The 19,111-nt window shown below is 43.9% G+C and overlaps 2 protein-coding genes across 3 annotated transcripts; both read right to left on the bottom strand.

Annotated features, from left to right (window-relative positions):
• Positions 1 to 349: 349 nt before the first annotated feature.
• On the bottom strand, positions 350 to 15,475 carry kdm5bb (lysine demethylase 5Bb). 2 transcript variants are annotated; one of them, XM_037457587.2, is made up of 28 exons: positions 15,044 to 15,475; positions 13,475 to 13,552; positions 12,956 to 13,078; positions 12,694 to 12,864; positions 12,093 to 12,155; positions 11,228 to 11,359; positions 10,994 to 11,087; positions 9,912 to 10,030; positions 9,523 to 9,681; positions 9,287 to 9,406; positions 9,042 to 9,200; positions 8,543 to 8,724; positions 8,267 to 8,429; positions 8,014 to 8,133; positions 7,505 to 7,699; positions 7,165 to 7,346; positions 6,860 to 6,984; positions 6,532 to 6,682; positions 6,287 to 6,401; positions 5,558 to 5,913; positions 4,658 to 4,796; positions 4,356 to 4,535; positions 4,019 to 4,180; positions 3,450 to 3,935; positions 3,282 to 3,366; positions 2,980 to 3,185; positions 2,644 to 2,898; positions 350 to 1,977 (listed from the first exon to the last, which is right to left on the bottom strand). In XM_037457587.2, the coding sequence occupies exons 1-28, from the start codon at positions 15,194 to 15,196 to the stop codon at positions 1,840 to 1,842; spliced, it is 4,611 nt and encodes a 1,536-aa protein (XP_037313484.2). In that variant the 5' UTR covers positions 15,197 to 15,475; the 3' UTR covers positions 350 to 1,839. The 2 variants fall into 2 exon arrangements, with proteins under 2 accessions (XP_037313484.2, XP_062421735.1); XM_062565751.1 differs by lacking the exon at positions 12,093 to 12,155 and having other exon boundaries at positions 15,044 to 15,474.
• Positions 15,476 to 17,157: 1,682 nt separating this feature from the next.
• tuba5 (tubulin alpha 5) lies at positions 17,158 to 17,978 on the bottom strand. The gene is given in 6 exon segments (XM_062564648.1): positions 17,158 to 17,472; positions 17,533 to 17,661; positions 17,663 to 17,776; positions 17,778 to 17,843; positions 17,845 to 17,872; positions 17,953 to 17,978. Coding segments are annotated over 6 exon segments (663 nt in total). The 3' UTR covers positions 17,158 to 17,172.
• Between the last annotated feature and the right edge of the window lie 1,133 nt (positions 17,979 to 19,111).

The following is a 19,111-nucleotide window of genomic DNA, read 5'->3' as shown; positions in this document are numbered from 1 at the left end:
GACTTAAGAATGCAAATATCACTTGTGTGGAATGTGCTGCCTCTGACAAAACGTTCCTGCTTCCTGCTCTTAAAACCAATTTAAGAGCTATTCCCACAATCCCCCGCCATAAACTGACGATATCGATGTTATAAATGGCAACGGTAAGTTATTCAAATCGAATGTATACAACATACAAAGACACGCTATGAACAGCCTGCTGTACAGGTTGGTTTTGGGGCCACACTGGTGACCGAGCCTTTGGGCCCAACTTAGATTCAAGAGACATCAACAGAAGTTACATTGGATATAAATAGAATTCCACCCTTGGGCTATATTTAGTTGATGTTTTTTTTTTAAACACAACATATTTTCAATTACAGTGAAACAATGATTCATTTGAACTGTTAATCACTGTTTGTTTGGTGGCTGTTTTGATGAACACCTCAGGCCTGTTGTAAGGACGTGTTTGACTCACTTAGATCTGATGGACACGTCACTCTCTTTGCTCAGTGCGTTGCTCAGCTCCGGTTCGAGTGGCTCAATGTTTGTCTTTGTGTTGCACACATCTGGCCGATGACACATCAGAGAAATAGTATCACTTGACTACCGCTGATCATATTTTTATTCTCCACCTCTCAACACCAGTCAAGCTGCTCGAAAGGAGGATGAAAGATTCACTCGTAGGTTATAACAGCACACTGAGCTTCAGCTTACTAAATATTGCTTTGTTTTGTAATTAGAGTTTGAAGTGCGGACTGGAAGAATTAAGGAGTCAGCAACACACCTTTTATATTCTTGTCAAGCATCTCACTGATGTTAGAGTCACTAACTTGTTTGGTGAAAAATAGCAGTGTTGTTTAATTATCATCACATTTATTGTTGGTTACGTCGTTATTCACACTGATCTGTTGACACCCACAGTAGAATGTCTTTGTATGCAAGTAATCCTCCCTTTGTGCATTTGTATTTGTGTGTTTCAACAGTTGGTTACCATCTGGTGAGTGTGCACGAGATACAAAGAACAAACAGTGGAGTTTGATTTCAAACCGTGTTTTACGATGACATCTAGTGGTTTGTCCTCTTCCGCGTGTCAGACAAATAACAGGACGTATCCTTAGAACAAAAGGGCTTTATTCCACAATATAAACTTGTAACATTGTCCCCCGAGCATCCTACGTTACATGCTGTGGTGGTTAACGTGTTACCGCAGACCACCGCAGAGGAAATGCAATCCATCCGCGTCGCTCTCTGTACATCACACCATCGCTGAAGCAGCAACACAACTCAGCGGAGATCAAGCCATTTAAGTCGATTCAGACAAAAATTATTGCTCAGATAAATAAACCTATTCTACAAAACAAAAATGGGAATAATTATATTAAGATGCATGTACTAAACACTGGATTTCAAAGAAATGTGTAGTCATTTTTTGGGGGAGTAAGGGATGGAAACCGTGACTCCTATCCCCTTTGCTCTAAACATGCAAGGAGGTTCCAGAGAGATTATTAACCCACTTTACAGTTCTAAAGACTCCTTTGCGCTGATGATATGGAATCCCATGCAGCGCACTTCACATCCCGTGTTGTTGTTTTTTTCATTTAGACAACCACAAACAATTCATAAGAAGAAATATATCTATATATATATATAGATATATATGTAAAATACAAAAAATAACTAAAACAATATAGTTCTGCACAACAAGTCAAAGAGGAGATAGCACCGTTGTTTAAAAAGGGGTCAGACAGATGTGACGGAGGTGGGGTGGGGCTTGTGGGCGGGGCCATCGGCTCAGTGACACATCCCGACTTCTGGCTCGAATAAAATAGACTGATGACCGACCCCGTCGCTTTCTGTTTATTTTCGCATGTGTCCATCATGCAGTGTACACCTGATACAAATGTAGTCCTCCTTCTCAGCCATCTCTGCCGTAACGCCCACGCAGACTTGGTGGAACCACTGGTTACAGCTGCCGTCACACTGGACCCAGTCCACCTGCGAGGTGGAGCGTGATTAAGTGCTTGGTCAGTTAAACACAACATTGACGTTTTATTCGCTTCATTAGTTGCTGTTGTGAATTTAGGTGGAACAGTTGCTTGTTTCGAGCATTTGCAGAGCTGCGCAATTTATTTGTATGACTTGGGAAATTTTCAGGCTCTTTTGATTATAACCAATATATATATATATATATATATAATAAAATAAGCCTAGTTGATATTTGGATGAAGCACTTAGTAAATAAATATCTTGAATCTACTGTTTCTTTTAGATCTGAAGAAGTTTACCTTCTTTCAAAATCTTTCTTAAACATTACGAACACAGCCTCATGTACACAGAGAATAAAGTTATCAGTTTTATTCATACGGGCCATTACAAGTAGACTTACTATCACGCTTTCGTATAGCGGATGTGAGGGACAAAGTCCGCCGTCCTGAAGATAAAGCTTCAGCGGTAAACCCTCCTAAGTAAATGATCTTCTTAGTAAAAGCAGACGCTTCCCTATTCGCACCATCCAATTGCAAAAGTCTTTCTCTGCAGCAAAAAACGCCACCTAATTCAATGATGGTTCTAATGTTGATTCAACATTTGCATAATGAAGTGGAAAGAAAACTGACCCCTGCAGAGAAAAGAAACGATTGGGACCCGGCGGCTCTTCCTCACCTCATCTCCCTCCGGCAGCTGACACCTCTCAGCGGGACACACGGCCATCTCCTCATCGGACTCATCGGACTGGGAGAAATCAGAGCGCGGAGAGGACGAGGTCGAGGCCGGCCTCTTTTTATTCATCTTCTGTCTTTTATGGGAGTGCTTTTTATCCTTCACTCGGTGCTCTGCATTCACTCCTTCCCTGTCCAGATGCCGCTTGGCTTTATTTTCGGGGCCAACCATAGCTTCCCTCCCTCCATCGACGCCATCCTGAAAATAATCATTCGAAGGGATATTGAGGCAGTCTTTAGATGGCATTTGATCAACTCATCTGGCGGTAAGCGTGAGTACCTGGTTGAGTGGCAGATTCTTTCCAGAGTTAAACGGCATGTGTTCCTCACAGTCTGCGGCTTCGCTCTGTGGTGGCGACAGGCACCGGCTGCTGTGCTGACTGCTGGCTCTGTCCAATAAAACGTGGAAGAGGCTCTGCACCTCTGGCAGACACACCTGCAGCAGGAGCCCCTCCACCATCAGCTCCTCCAGATCATGACTCAGGCCTGTCACGGAGGAGGAAAAACGACAGCCGCAACATGAACGATGACAATCCACAGGGACCCGTGACTCCGTGCGGTGTAGAATAAGGTGGCACTGACCCTGCAGCGGGATGCACCTCTGCTCCGTGTAGAAGACGGTCTGGTTATGGCTTGTCCTATTCCACTCCGGAGTCAAACACGGAGCCTGTGGCAAAAACACGCAAGCCCCAAACTTAACATTTGCTCAAAATACTCTCTTTAGGCGTGCGGTGCGGGATGAAGACTGACCTGAGTGTTGTCGTGAGCTTCGTGGCTGCCCGATGCCCAGCGGGTTAAAGTGGGAGGAGTCCCGGGTCTCTCTTCCACTTCTGGTAGGTTAAAATACTGTTTGATCTCCTGTGCTCGCTGCTGCCAGTTCACAGTCCTCTCGACCAGGTAGTGCAGCGCGTCGCCCTCCGGCAGGCGCACCCCGATGCGCCGCAGCGAGGCCAGCAGAGACACGGCTTTGTGCAGGGGGGGCTTTTCTGACCGCTGGCACAGCGGACAAAGCCACGGTGGCGTTTCGCAAGAGTCCGACGGCTCTCGGACACAAATGCTGTGGAAAGCATTTCTGCAGAGTTCACACTGTAACATTGCACCCATGGGCGCCTTCTGACACACGCACACCTTCAGGTCCATGCAGTCTGCTGTAGGAAGGAGCTTGGACTCATTCTCCGCCCTGAGATGGGAGAAAGCCTCCATCTCTCTCACCCGGAGCTCCTCCAGAGTCGCCATCTGAGGAACCGAGCACAGGCTGCATTAGTCAGTCAATCTGCAGTAAGTAAGGGCCCATTAGAACCTAGAAGTACTACACTTACTGCACAGGTGGAGTCTCTGGTCTCTGAAAGAGCTTTTTCCACGTCACTGAGAGTGTTTAGCCGTGGCGTTTTCTTTTTGTTACTTTTTGGCGATTCTTTTCCTTTCTTGGCTTTCCTCTTTGGGGAACCCACATTGCCAACTTCACATCTTGGACATAGAACCTGCGATTGACAAAATTGCTGTTATTTCTTGCACTGAGGCCAGAAGCGAGAGCTGCAATAACACCGACTGAGAAGGTCAGATCAAATTTGATCTGATTTATCTGCTTGTGGTTTTGAAAGACACGAGGGAAAAATATCTCGGGTGTTTGGGGTGGGGGGGCATTTCTTTCTTTACCTCTAGTAAGGAAAGGGTTGAGTCTCTCTGAAGGAAAGTTGTAGCTGCAGATTCTCTCCATTCTTGCACTTCTCCCATTAAAGACTCGAGTCGCTCTAAAGGCTCGAAGTGGACTGGAACGGCTTGTCCTCGTAGCACCATGTCAGAGAGGCTGTCCATCATCAGTGTGCAATCACCCACCTAAAAAAACAAACAAACAAACAGACAGACAGGATTGCAATAAAACTCAAACCAACCAACATAGAGAATAATTAGCCAATAAACTCCCCACTAAAGTCATGCTGTGTCGAGTGCGTCCTCACCTGAAGCTCCTCAGCTTCTTGAAGCCACTCCCTGGCTCTTCTGACAGTGTCTCTTAGGAGGCGACAGTTTGAAAGGTAAGCGGGGATGCCAGCCGCCTTCTCCGCTGCAGCACTAAGAGTCTCTATGGAGTGTGGTGGTCTGACCGGCAGTAAAAACACAAATGACAGACTGTAGGTAACCTGCATCACTTTCAAATCAATTACTCTCTTTAACAACAACAACCTGTCTTGGCATTTTTCTTTCCGACATCCTCACAGGAAACTTTCTGCAATATTTTACCAACCAACACTTACAAAACATCCGGTATGCACTTTTTAATCACACTGTTAAAACCAAGACTCTGGAGATGGAACCTAAATTCATGACAGAGCGTGTCGAACACCTTGGGCAACACTACAGATACTGTAACCAAATGTTCAATAATGTGAAACCCAAAATTTAAATTAAACTAAGCACGTTGAGGGAACATAACACTTGACTACACCTGACTGGAAATTAGTTTTTTGGATAATGGGGAGATGCACATTGCTGACAGCCATGCCATTAAAGCCTTTGTAAAGCACTTGTGACAGTTAATACTGAACAGCAATGAGTACCAATGGAATGACGGCAGAACTAAATGTGTGCTCACTTTTTGTTGGTCTTGTTGAATATTCTATCGGCAGCATTTTGCATTAGCTGTAATTAAAACGAAGCAAAATCAGCAGCACCGATGTAATGTTGACATTATTCACGTACAATCAGTGCAAAGACCTGGACAGAAAGTTACAGATGTTAACAGAGCAGCCTATCACGTCTTCTTGGGGACTCCTTGGATGTCCCCTCCCCCAAGCGACCCCCTCCCCCCCCCCGCGGCTTTGATGCCAATGTAGCCACGGATCCGTCGGCGCTGTCCTCACCTGGCTTTGAGGAGACTGCTCGCCTTGTCCTCCCAGTGCTCGGACACAGTGAGCAGCTCCTGCAGCCGCGCCATGGCTTTCTCCACGGATGGATGAGCTTCCAGGCCGACCCCCTGGTCGATGAGCTTCCTCATGGCCTCCAGGGTCAGCGTGGAAGGCTCCGAGCTGGCCTGCTGCGCCCCCTCCAACCATCGCGCCTGCTCCAGCCTCACCCTCAGGCGGGGCAGCTCGGGCAACTCCACGTCAAAGTCGAAGCTGACGTCCAACAGGCTCTGGATCTCGGCGACGGCGGGAGCTTCGTCCCCCAGGACCTTCTCGCTGTGCTGCTGGAAGTCTTCGATGCGATTCAGGAGTTCCTGAAGAAAGACAGGTTGAATCCCAATCTTTACAGTTGGTTTGACGTGGAAACAGGTTTTATTTTGGTCATCATTCCTCCGGTTTGAACTGGAGAGCTGTCCCTAATGTGCTTCTAATGTTAGCGACAAACTCATGATCACAGATCAGCAGTCATGATCTGTGTGAAATGTATTCAGACATTAATATAAAAAGGGAATAGGAGGTCTCAGTAGTCGTTCCCTTGCTAACATTCGCTGTGAGCGGTCACAGTATAAAGTGGCATTTGCTGGCCGCGCAGATTAAGTTGACAGAGCATACAACATTTATAGAAATGCACAGTGGCAGCCCAGATCAAATTTGAATTAATGTTATTAATGGATGCATTTCTCCTACCTTCAGCATGGGAGCTTGAGGGAGACTGCAGGAAAGATTATACAGCTGCCTCACAAATGAACTTAGCTCCTCCACACTCAGCTGGCTGCAGGACTTCCCACTTCCAAACCGATGCCTGGGAAAGAGAAATCAGTTACAGATATGAGCGCCGTTAAGGAACTAATTCTACTTTCCGACACGAGTAAACATAAAGACAAATTTGAAGACAGCCATTATATGAATCTGAGTGGGAGTATTAGCGCTACCTGGTCTGTCTCTTGCCATTCAACAGCTGCTGTGCCACGGAGGAGCACTTCTCTCCGTCTTGTGTGACCATACGCAGCCGACGCAGCAGGTCGTTGTCGGGGAACAGCTTGGACTCCGACTCAGCAAGAAGGGAGCGAAAGACGGGGAGACCTGGGGACAGAACAGCTGGTTAATCCATTTGACGACATAAACATCACAAACTATTCGTTTTCATCCTCTTTAGCCACAGGGACTGCATTTTGTCCCGTTTGCTTCAAAACAACATAGCAAATGGAGTATTTATAACATACAAAATCCCCGGTATGCTCCTTTCATGCTTTGTTGTACCTTTCTTCTTCTCTAGTTTAGCCTCAAGAGTCTCTTTCACAAGGGAGGCCCATTCATCATACAGTTCGGCTCGCTGCTTCACTGCTGTCATCATGGGGAACAGCTCGTCCAGTGTGTACCTGAGACTGCAGGAGAAAACGCAACACTTCATTTGAGAGGTAGAGCTAATAACAATACTAGGACTGGGCTAGTCTGTGATTAGATATATTTTTGCAGATGTTATGCATTAATTACATCTACACAGCCAACAGGTGCGCTCTGATCTCTGCACACAAAGCCCGCTGATCAGCTCCAGAAGGACTTACTTGAGTGTGTAATTGCTGATGGGGCACGAGCAGAGTTCGTTGACGTGGTGCAGACAGACCAGTACACCTGGGCTGCAGGAACAGGTGACAGCAGACAGGTAGCAGGTGGTCCTGCACCTGGCGCACTGCCGCTCGTCGTCCTGGAGGTGATCGTACTTTGCCTCCGTGGTGCGCACCATCCCCTGCGGGACAACAGCAAAAGATGTGGAAGGTGAATAGCGTGTTGTTTTTGAGTGAACATATCGCTGTGCACACATGATATTTAACAGACCACATGCGCTCATGAAGGAACAATTGAGTCAGTATAAGAGTAAGAGTATTTTAAAAAGGGCTTTCTTACCATTTCCTTCACATGCTCTCTTTGTTTCTCCTCTTCTTGGAGCATGACGACCATGTCTTTGTGGACAGCGGATGCCAGGACGACATCGAGGGTGCTCGCCTTCGAGGCCATGTTGCATACCATCTCATCGTGGGAGAACACATTGTAGCGGCCCAGCATGCGATAGTGGTCCACACACTGCCTGCCAAGAGGCATCTGGTGATACAGAGTTGAAGGGACAGTTCATACATGTTGTGTCAAATCTACAACAAAATACATCACATGAGATCCATTAGGCCTGCAGCTGAGGGAGTTACAAGGAGGTGCGGCATGGCAGGACTACACATGCGCACACACACACACACACTAGACGCCAAGCTTGTTGTTAATAATGTTACACATTATTATTATTGTTTTTAGTGCAACACAGTGTGTAATCATTCATGACTGAAAATAATGGAGTTTGGCATCTTTTAAAAGAGCAGCCAGTATTTTCATGACTTTTAAAAACAGCAAGGGATCAGACGTACCCAGTCCACAGTGCAGAAGTTGACCGCCTCAGCAAAGTTGAAGCCCTGATTGAAGCCGCTGTGGTAGGCTCTGGGAAACGTGATGACAAACTCACCAGCACACTGGTTTGTTCTGTAAATCTGAAGGACAACAGCCACAAAAGGATTTATGTTCCTGTTAGAGAGACATGCTGCTTGTTCCTAAAAAAAAAATGAGAGTGGCTTAACTGCGAATGAAAATATAGGTCAGTCAAGGAGGGACATAAGTACGTACTGGGACTCCGTGGGCCATCAGAGTGTTGGGGTTCATGATGGTGACCAGCTGGTGCAAGAGGTCAGGCTGAGACTCAAACAGCTCTGGGGCCAGTTTCCTCATCACCTCCTCCAGCTGTTCTGCAGCAAAGCCAGGAGCTCCGTACCACGTTTTGGGTTCCCCCCTGGTAGTAAAAAGGATAGAAACACAAGATTAAGCTTAAAAAAACCCAGAAATAAAGTCCTGACCGGATAATAAACATCACAAGCCGTTACAAATCCTGTGAGCCTTTCGTACCAGTGCAGGTAGTTGATTGAGTAGCTCCAGTGATCCTCGATGTGCCAGCAGAAGGAGGAGAAGCACATGCCAACATAAAGCCATGGCAGCGTCATCCCACAGATGTCAGCTGTCACATGAGTCAGAACGGAAGGGTTCATCATCGCCAGATTGTTGAGGTTCCAGCCACACTTCAGGTATTTCTGAAAGACATTCAGAGTTCAGTAATACAGCAATATACCGTTCACAACACTTCATTTAATATTAGACTGATACACACCCCCCAGTCAGGTTCACCTGCAGGTTAAGTCTACTACATAGAATGCAATTAAATACCTTTCTCTTGGTCATACTGTATCTATTATTATATAACTACTGTAGGTACTTTATTCAACAACAATCTCCTCATTTTAGAATCCATTTTAACATTCAATCATCAATTTAAAAACGTATCAATACATTCTGGTCATTTCATTTATGTTATAGGTTCATCTTCGGGGATCTTGTTTCACAGGTTCACCTCATCAGCTGGGGAGACTTTAAACTTTCCGTTAGGAATGGGGAATCCGCTCCCAAAGTCCTTGGAGGCAATATCTGCTCCGTATTCTACAGTAACATCCTCCTCGATGGCTCCCACCAACCGCCAGAACTCCTTCTCCACCAGCTCTGTGGGTACCATCTGTGACGAATACATGAAGCAACGTTAAGAAAAACACTCACAGCGGGAGAGGCGCACCGATTAGCTCTGAAACTGCGTATGCTTACATGAACTGGCATGTTGAAGTAATCAGATTTGAACGCATCAGCCATTTGTCCAAATGCACGCAGCGAGTAGTCCCTGTATGCCTGTTCAAAGCCGAATGCCTCGTGAGGTTTGTTGCATTCCTTCGGGGGACAAAAAAAAACAAAACACATTTGTTTAATATGTTTGTTGGATATTCTTCTATTTGTTTTTTTTTATTATTCTTGTCATGTTTGTTTGAATCAGACTTTATGCTCACCTGAGCAAGACATTTGGGGCATCTCCAGTCCCCTTTGGGGATGTCCGGTAGAGGAGGGATTAGGCAGAAGGTGTGGTAGCTGTCGTCACAGCCGTCACACAGCAACAGGCGTTCTTCATCTCCCCCGCTGCCGCACACCAAACACACCACCAGGTCCACCTGGAAAACAACAACAGTTGTTGATGAATCGGTTTCAGAGCCACAACAACTAAAAACTACATTTGTGCTTATTAGCCACATTAGCTAATAGGGTTTCTGTAACGCACTGTATGCAAGTATGTACAGTTTGACAGCAAAGATACACGGTTAAGTGATTTAGCTTGTGCTAATGATGGTATTACATGTTGCTTTCTCCTCCAAAGGAAAACATAGGAGATAGTTATACTCACTGGACTTGGAAGAACAGGAGGGATGAATTTCTTGTAACGTGACTTGGTTTTGTCGGCTTCAAGCATCGGTTCTTTACTTTCAACTGGCTCTTGTTTCACTGGAATCGGAATTTCTTTTTCTGCAAGACAACAGGAGCCGTTACCGACACTCACTAACTGTTGAACGTGTGTGTGTGTGTGTGTGTGTGTGGTACAAGGACATTTGTAAGTCTTTATTTATGTTCCACATCGATGCAGTGACCTCTTTACTGCGTTTTGCTGTCCGTTAGTGACGCAGTTTTTCTCCCCTCTGTGTCTCACACACGCACACAAGCACGAACATGCGCCGGCCGTCTCTCTACGCAGACTGAAACTCAACGACGTTGTTGAAACCGATTCGGGGGATGCAGTGACTCAAACGGAGTAAGATTGGAAGAGCCGTGAGTAAATAGGCTAATTGATGCAGTGTAGTGGCTCGAGAAATGTAACGCTCACTCTGCTGTGTGAACACCTTCATTGGGTGGATTAACTCTTGTAATGTACCGCAGAACCATGTGGGTTTTGTTTATGTACTGAGGGGTCGCACACAAAGCTTTTCATGCATCTTAGACTGTTGTGGACAGATTATTAACCTTTTTACGCTTGTATTAAGTGATGAAAAAGTGGCTTTGTATATTAATATTTAAAATTGACGATGTGATGATTTATCAGGAACTGTTGTGCATATAATGGAACTGTGAGGCCAGACAAGGTTCAAGCCTCGAATAAAGAGATATATTAGAACTAGAAGTAAGCCAATGAACTAATTTGATGGCGAATTATAATTGTGATGCAATTTACAGATTTGAGTGACCAACATTGTGTCTTTAAAAGAATAGTAATGGTTTTGCAAATCATGATCTCCTACAGGAGGATTCAAAGACCTTGAAAAATACACGACCTAAAAGCTCCTCTCTGCTTAAAACTACACTTTAATGGGCTAAAAATATTGTGTGAGATGTTTATATACAGTTTAAGGATGCCTCATGGATACCTACTAATCGATTAATAGTGTAAACTTTATTGGGGTAACCGTGTTTTCACTCTGGAATGTGGAGCCTGACCTGGTTCTTGCTTGGCGACAAAGGAACCCATCCTGCGCCTCAGGTTGGGCTTGTTGTCTCCGGCCTCGCCCGGTTCAGCCTTCACACAGACGGCCTGCAGAGAGACGCAAAAGTTCAACTGGGGGCCACTCCAAACTACCAAAACCGTGATGTGGAAATATGCGGTGAACTGTGACGAGCAGAGGGATCTTTTCCGCCCTGGTGTTTTTCGTCTCCCTTTAACAACACACTCACCTCGCACTTCATGCGCTTCGCTCTGCGCGCAGTGGGGCCCGAGTCGGTCCTCTGAGCCGGGTCCTGCAGCTTGGCGTCCTTGGCGTCCATGCTGTCTGTGCCCTCCGCTGGCGGGATAGGCCTCGGGACACACTGAAGGGAAGCGCGGGCCACTTAATACCACAGCTCATACATTAAAAAAAAAAAAAACACATGCGTGTCCAACTGGAATTACCTGAATGGTTAAAAGGAGCAGTCAGCGAGATAGAATTTCCAACGCCGTTAAATTTGGCTACCAAACTACAGACGCAATAGATTTGGTTGTCTAAAGCAGGAAGTGTACGTGCAGCACAGTTGGATACGCGTATTACTTTTGATTATCAAATGTAATGAAATAGATGTGAGGAATCAACAGCAGTCCCCCAAACAGGGAGCACAGACACTAAAGAGGAACATGCCAAACCACAAGACAAAAACATCGAATTGAGCTGAGCAGGTAAAGAACAGCCTGTTCAGTTGGTGGCTTGATTATTGTTGCACTTGAGATGGATGGAAGAGAGAAAACAAGAATAATTGTGAACTGTGAAACATTAAGCACCACATTTACCGTTGCCGGGGACACACACAAAATGATTGTTTTATAAAATGTGCCCCAAGATGCAGGTTAATCGTAGATTAACTCATAGAAGCCAAGGTATTTGCTTGAGATTATTGTTTTGCTGCAAAAAAAACAGTTAATGACTGTTTAAAGAAGGGTTAATATTACCATGCCTGAAAATATTACAACAATGAGCTGGACAGAGGGTACAGTGTCCAGCCAGAGTTAAACATGCACTGTTCTTAATGTGAGGCCGAGTGGCTTTTAACCATGACAACACAAACATACCTTTTCAAGTTCAGGATCAGGATCAGCCTCCAAACACATCTGTTTGGAAGCTGGCTCTGGTGCCTGAGGCAAGGGAGAGCTTTGGTGATTACAAAATTTAGAGTGATCTCTCGAGGAGGTCACACAGTACCAATCCAAGGACTTTCATAAGCTCTCTTGCAATGTGTTATGGAATATTTGGGTGCAAAAGCTTTAATATGACCTAACTAGACACCCGATTGTAAATTCACACTTGAACGCATATTAGTCAGACAACAGAAAAAACTTCTACAGATAAAAATTCTGTAAATAAACAAAACAGTGTAATTTCTATATGACATAATGCATATGCATATCCTAATATGCATCTGTTTATATTTATCTTATTGTAGCCTATAGTCGCTCAAATCTCTGATAGGAATAGTTTATTCTCATTTTGAAGTCAGGTCCATATTTTATAGCCAGAGAAAAGTTATTTAACTTTGAGTCTAGTGTTAAATAAAAGTTGTGTCTTATAAGGGTTTCGTTTGCACAGGAGCCACACTCCGGTAAGCGCTTCCCTTTGTGAGGATCAGCGGGAACAAGGTGTGCTGTCATAATGATACACGCCTGTCACACTCACCAGCAGGTTCGCTCCACTCTGAAACAGGTTGTAAGGGTAGAGTACTTTCTCATAATGCCCTCGCAGGTGCGAGCCGACAGCTTTGCCCGGGGTGAAACCCATTTGTAGCGCGATCTTGGTCCACAGCCTTTCCTGGCAGACAATGTCAAATCCACCCTCATCGGCTACCAGCTGAAATGATAGCGAGGTGTGTGAGTGCAAGCTGTTTAATTGGAATATATATTTTAAAACAATGTGATGCGATGTTAGGTTAGGTATTAACCTTATTTAGCTTATATAAATCCAAAATCTTTCTCTCCACATGAGGAATCTTCAGGGCACATCCCTGCAAATCCCAGAATTTGGCAATCTGATCCAGGAAATTGAGCTTGACTCTGGTCTGTGCCTGGATATGAGATAAGAAATTAAAACAACTCAGTCACAAATAAGTTAAGCAAACTAGTTAAGGCGTTCAAACCTTGGCAATAATTTGAGAAAAATATAATAAGGTCTAAAAATAATCAGTAGAGGCTAAATATAGATTCAAGAACAGGAAAGACTGTTCTACTGTTCGAAACAAATACACCAAGTTTATTTTTTTGAAGTTTGAAGCTTTATTTATTTTTCAAGCATTGTGTTGTGTAATTTCCGTTGTAAATTTGCAATGCATCCATTCATAAATGACATCATTAGCAGGCACTAATAACGTGTTGTTTGTTATTATCGATGTAGCCATTAAAATGTACAGTTTTAGAATTCCGACACAGAGATGTGGGCAAATAATCACTTTTATAAGACTCACCTCCAGTTCATTTAGCCTCTGAATCCGAGGTACAAAGTGCAGTTTGTCAACATCACAAGCAAACGGAGGTTGCCAGCCCTAAACAACAACAGAAATACATAGACATGCACATGAAGGTCATAATAAATGTCATTTTACTGATATGCTTAATTAATGAATAGCTTTGTTTTTCCTTTGCAGATGGTCTCTCGTTACGACAGTTGCTTTTCAAAGCATGGAACCACGTTTGAAAAAAATCTATATATTTTTACCTAAGTATGGTTAATTAGGTAGATAAAAGAGGATAAGCAGATAATAATGTAGCAGATGCTACAGGGTTGAAAGATATTAAACTAGCTAATGTTTGAATAAAGTTTGGAAAAAAAGAAAGGCCTTGCCAAAACAGAAATGACACAATTAGCTTTTTCAGTTTAAAACCGCAGGCAACAATCAATACGTGTGTCAATATACACCATAAAAGATAAACTACTGTATAACCCAAGTTCTTGTTTTGAGTCGGTAGGCAACATCCTCCACTGGCAAACACAAAATGGCCAGATGGAAGACTCACACTCAGCAGCCCAGCTTACCACAAAGCCAACATGGAGGACAACACCCTACAACACAGGCTCATACATGAACACGGGTTGTCTTGCTACACACCGATAGTACAACAACATATGCAACACTTGTACACAGGTGTGTGTGTGTGTGTGTGTGTGTGTGTGTGTGTGTGTGTGTGTGTGTGTGTGTGTGTGTGTGTGACCGACTGAACAAACACTTCCCAACTTGTTCTTAAACAATGAGAGTGGACGTCACGTTTAAATTAACCGGTGTACCTCTTGTCCCACCATGGGGCACTTGATTCACTTTTTTTGGTTAATACAATACAGCCATTAAAAGGGGAACATTGATTTAGCCTGAACCCGTGACATTAATAGTAGTTATAACCAGCCAATAGATGGACTGAGAAGTGATGGATGGAAGCGACCCGACTACATCATGATGATCTTCAACAAATAATCCACAATTAACCCCAACAGCATGGATGGGAGGACGTTTAAAAGGGACAAGGGGTACTAACAAGTGCGAAAATCCATGTGTGGTTTTATAACCATCACCTGAGCAGAAAGTGAGGAATGGCTTCCGCATAACACTGTGTCCGAGCCGTGAGCTAAATTATGACAGGTTGGGTTGTGGAGCGTTTAGCTAGCGTTAGCCTAGCTAGCTACGTGGCTCAACGGACGGAGCACCGGGGCTTTGTTGACACACGGTGGACCGAGACCAAAACAAGCGTTTAATACAGCGCCACATCATTACGGATTAGGCCGAGCCGTCGATCGACGCCCTCAAACTACCCCCAAAAAGGGGCGCAGCAGCGGCGTTTCTGATCCCAAATGAGAGCTAGCTAGCCGCGAGCAGCACAAAGACGGAGCACAGCCGTCACGTTAACGTTACATCCGCCATGTTGAACAGTCCCTTTAAACCCCCGAAAGCTCCGTCCATCTACTGACGTTTTAACGGTTAAATAACTACAGCATCCGAGTAACGTTTGTCCGTTTTTAAAAATGAAAAATAAATCCCACTCACCGGAGGCGGGCGGACTTTGCAGATGCCCGTTTTCTCGGCGATGGGACGGATCTTATTGATGAAGGCAAACGGATCTCTGAATTCTTCCAAGCTCGGCTCGAAGACCGGGCACTCCGGAGGAGGCTTGAACTCGTCCTGCCGAGGCTGGCTCATCGTCGCGGACCGACCCGGGGGCAGCTCCTGCTGGACCGGTCACTCACCGAAAGTATCGCCGTGGTACGGTCCGCCTAGGGTGGGCTTTTTTTTAAATCCCGTTTGTTCACGGTCGGACTCGGTTGTAGTCGGTCGTCAACAGCACGAGATGAGGCAGCTTACACACACACACATACATACACGCACGCACACACAGAGCCTACACGCATACACACACGCACGCTTGCATGCACAGCGAGGAGACCGTTCCAAGGCAGTGAGCACGTCCGCTGAAAAAAATAGACACCACACATTTGTAATTGATGTGTGAGTGCTTCATCAGTTGGACTCATGTTTGATGTACTTCTCAATTTCAGTCAGTGTTGCGGTACAAATAAATGTTTTTTACAGCCTATTGTAAAAAAATATATGATAAATATTATATATGACACATAGGTTAATATATATTCTAAATACATAGGATATATATTGACCCATGTGTCATATCATATAAACAAATATTGTTACATTGTAATTACTCATCTCATCATCGCCTTGAACTTAGCAACCACACAGTCTAGACTTGCATTCAACCTAATTTAGCAGATGAAAGATTGAGCTTCCCTTGTGCCTCAATGTGCAGACGGTATTATACTGTCAAAATCAAGATCTGACACTAACATTTCATTTGAAGAAATAATTACATCTAAGGCTTCATTTAAAGGTCTGAGTAGGGCTGTTTAATAGATGTTGAGCATCATGTTTAAGAAACGGTCATTTTTTTCTAAATGGATAACCGAAAAAGTAACTCCTGAGTAATATATATGTAGGAAAGTAAAGAATAATATTTCCTTAGGCAAGTAGTGAATGTAGTGAGTTTATAAAGTAGCTTAAATAGAAATACTATTTTTATTCAAGTACTAGTACTTGAATAAAAAGGAATTATGACCATTCCCAACTGCTCAAAGGCAAAAAGACGATGGCGATGTCAGCCATAACCTCATCCTGAAACCTTCATCGAGTGGAGATTAGATTACAATACAATGCATATAATGATGAATACATTGGAAATAATATATCGCAATCCACTGTTGAGAAATATTAAATTATAATATGTGAAAAACATTTCTCTTTTTTTGTAGAACGTCTACTGTTTACATTTACACGCGGATGAATATGTTCAGGTGACACCTTCACGGGCGCCGGGACTCGTTGCTTAAATAGGGCGTCCGTGCAGCGTGATTGGATGCTTCTCTAGTTCTATAACGGCCGCTGCTGCACGTTCACACGCACTTTGTCAGCTGATTTCATGCAATAAAAAACCAAAACGATTTGATATCGTTCAGCCTCATGAAACCGTTTATAGGAGACTTGGAACCAAAAGCTCATTGTCTGCGTTAATTTGTATCAAACACTCTGCCTAAGCAAGAGGAGCAATATCACACTCTAAAAATGCTACAACCTAAATTAGAATAATTCTTTTCCAAATTTGAATGAAATAAATTCCATTTTAGCAACACAAGTATTACACTAAAAGTACTTATTATGTAGAAAGGCATCTGTCAGTGTTATGTTGGATTTGGGGATTATTCATGAAGTAAGGAGTGCTTTAATTTGTGGAGCTCATTTTCATGTTTTACATACTACTTGGCATTATGTATTTTACATGTAAAATTTTAATCTGAAAAGTATCTAGTATCTTTTATCCATGTACGGAAGTAAAAAGTGTAATATTTTCCTTTGACATTTGGTGGAGCAGAACTATATATAAACAAGCATGAAATGGATTACATCAAATTACTTGTTTGCTTTGGTGTCCTTCATCAATGTTGTCAATCAGTCTAGGACCTATTTTGTGTTATCCTCAACATTTGTAGACATTTGTGTTACTAGCGTTCCTTAATCTCACTAAAATGAACTGAACTAAAATGTATTTATTAGAGTAAGAATTATAATTATAATTACAATAACCTGGAGTCTTCACAGCCTCACAAAGCTCAGTATGGTTGGCCTTCGTCGTCATTTTCAGATTCGGGGCTCAATCTGCCCAGTTCCTCGTAATCCTTCTCCAGGGCTGCCATGTCCTCTCTGGCCTCAGAGAACTCTCCCTCCTCCATTCCCTCTCCCACGTACCAGTGAACAAAGGCCCGCTTGGCGTACATCAGGTCAAACTTGTGGTCAAGCCGAGCCCAGGCCTCTGCAATAGCAGTGGTGTTGCTCAGCATGCACACGGCCCTCTGGACCTTGGCCAGATCTCCACCAGGAACCACAGTGGGAGGCTGGTAGTTGATGCCCACCTGTTGATTAAAAGAGAATGATTAGAAAGAAACACCTCTTACCTTCGTAAGGTTACACACCTTAAAGCCAGTCGGGCACCAAGCGACAAACTGCATGGAAAGTCTGGTTTTAGTGATGGCAGCGTTTACATCCTTAGGGACGACATCATCTCGGTACAGCAGGCGGCACGCCGCGTACTTGCCGTGACGAAGGGTCACACTCGACCATCTGATTGGACGGCTCGAAGCGGCCACTGGTGATCTCGGTCACCGTCAGCTGCTCGTGGTTAGCCTTCTCAGCAGAGATGATGGGCGAGTAAGGGGACCAGAGGGAAATGGATGCGGGGAAAGTGGACCAGGTCCATCAACTCCATCAGGTCGTCGTCGAGGGCCACCGTCAAAACAAAGGGAGGCCGGGCCTCTTGATGTTCATGATGGACCCCCTGGCCGGCCCACGTGGACACAGATGCCCTCTCTGTGGACAGAGGGGAACAGCTGGACGTTAGGTCGTCAACAAGCACCGCCATCTATTGCAAACATAACCCTGGAGAAATTTGAACAAGGAAAATATTTTCTTCATATTTTTAAATACACTTACAAAGAAAAGCGCATGTGTGCAGGTGAAAGTCATTTCAAACGGCATGTCATTAAGATATTAAGTGCGTCTACATTTTAACCTGATGACGGCGCTAGAGGGAAGGTTACAGGATAGATAGAAAGGATGGATTCTCCGGGCATCGTGAATACATTTCATGCGTTCAATCCAATAGTTGTGAAGGCTTTTCCATAAATGGCACCATTTTTGAGAGGAAACAGAAATGGAGCTAAGATGTTGACCCAAAGCTTTGTAAAAATCTAATAAAAAATCAAGACAATGAAGTGGCTGAAATTCGATGGATGACATTCAGATGATGGAGTCAGGAATCACAAACCAATACAAATATTTTATTAATGTACCTATCACAAATCACAAGTTCATGGAATTTGCATAATTATGGCCTTTTCCCACTTCGTACACATCAGCTCAGTTTACAAAAACGCAAAACAGTCTAATGAGTCAATGTATTAATAATTGTATATGTAAATACTGTATATGTATGAATGTGTATTTTACATTTGTTAAGAGTAAACTAAGTAACAAACAGAAGGGGAACACTCAACAGCTGTAAGGCTTTCCAGCCCGTCTTTAGACATGTTGGAAGTTTGGTTTTCCCTGAGAGGACTTTATATTATTATTTTTTTCTGTTTAGTGATATTTGAAAGACATTAGTTGGGAATAGGAACTTTAAGAAAACAAACAAAAAAAACATCAAGCAACTTCACATAAAAAGAGGCTCTTTTTGGTCTGAGGATGAAGATGAAGAAGCTTTTGGCTCCCGATCAGTGACTAGAATTCATAAAAGTTCAAGCAGATGAACAAATAACATTTGAGCCTTCAAACTTATGTATGTGTGTAACTGGTATGATTTCCCCTGCAGATTAAGCAGCTAAAACTGGATTTCAGAAAAAGTAAACGCTGCATTCACTGATAATGCAACAGTTCCAAAAAAAATGACTAAACCCTTCATTTGACATTACTAGTAAACTGCAATTATCTTACCATGTTTGCTGCAGGACACTGAGTTCGTCTCCAAACACAGTGAGACCTTCCTCTGCACTG

Source organism: Pungitius pungitius, chromosome 1 (genome assembly GCF_949316345.1).
Source record: "Pungitius pungitius chromosome 1, fPunPun2.1, whole genome shotgun sequence".
In the NCBI taxonomy this organism is placed as follows: Eukaryota; Metazoa; Chordata; class Actinopteri; order Perciformes; family Gasterosteidae; genus Pungitius; species Pungitius pungitius.
Note: the sequence above shows the minus strand (reverse complement) of the source record. Positions and strands in the feature narration are given on the sequence as shown.

What these genes read in the sequence shown, in the direction of transcription:
- kdm5bb (XM_037457587.2), bottom strand. Translation starts at nt 15,196, where the DNA reads ATGAGCCAGCCTCGGCAGGACGAGTTCAAGCCTCCTCCGGAGTGCCCG. An exon ending in ATTTATATAAGCTAAATAAG is followed by an intron (nt 12,865 to 12,955) that starts GTTAATACCTAA and finishes CTATCATTTCAG; the next exon opens with CTGGTAGCCGATGAGGGTGG. An exon ending in AGAATCTGCCACTCAACCAG is followed by an intron (nt 2,899 to 2,979) that starts GTACTCACGCTT and finishes GATTATTTTCAG; the next exon opens with GATGGCGTCGATGGAGGGAG.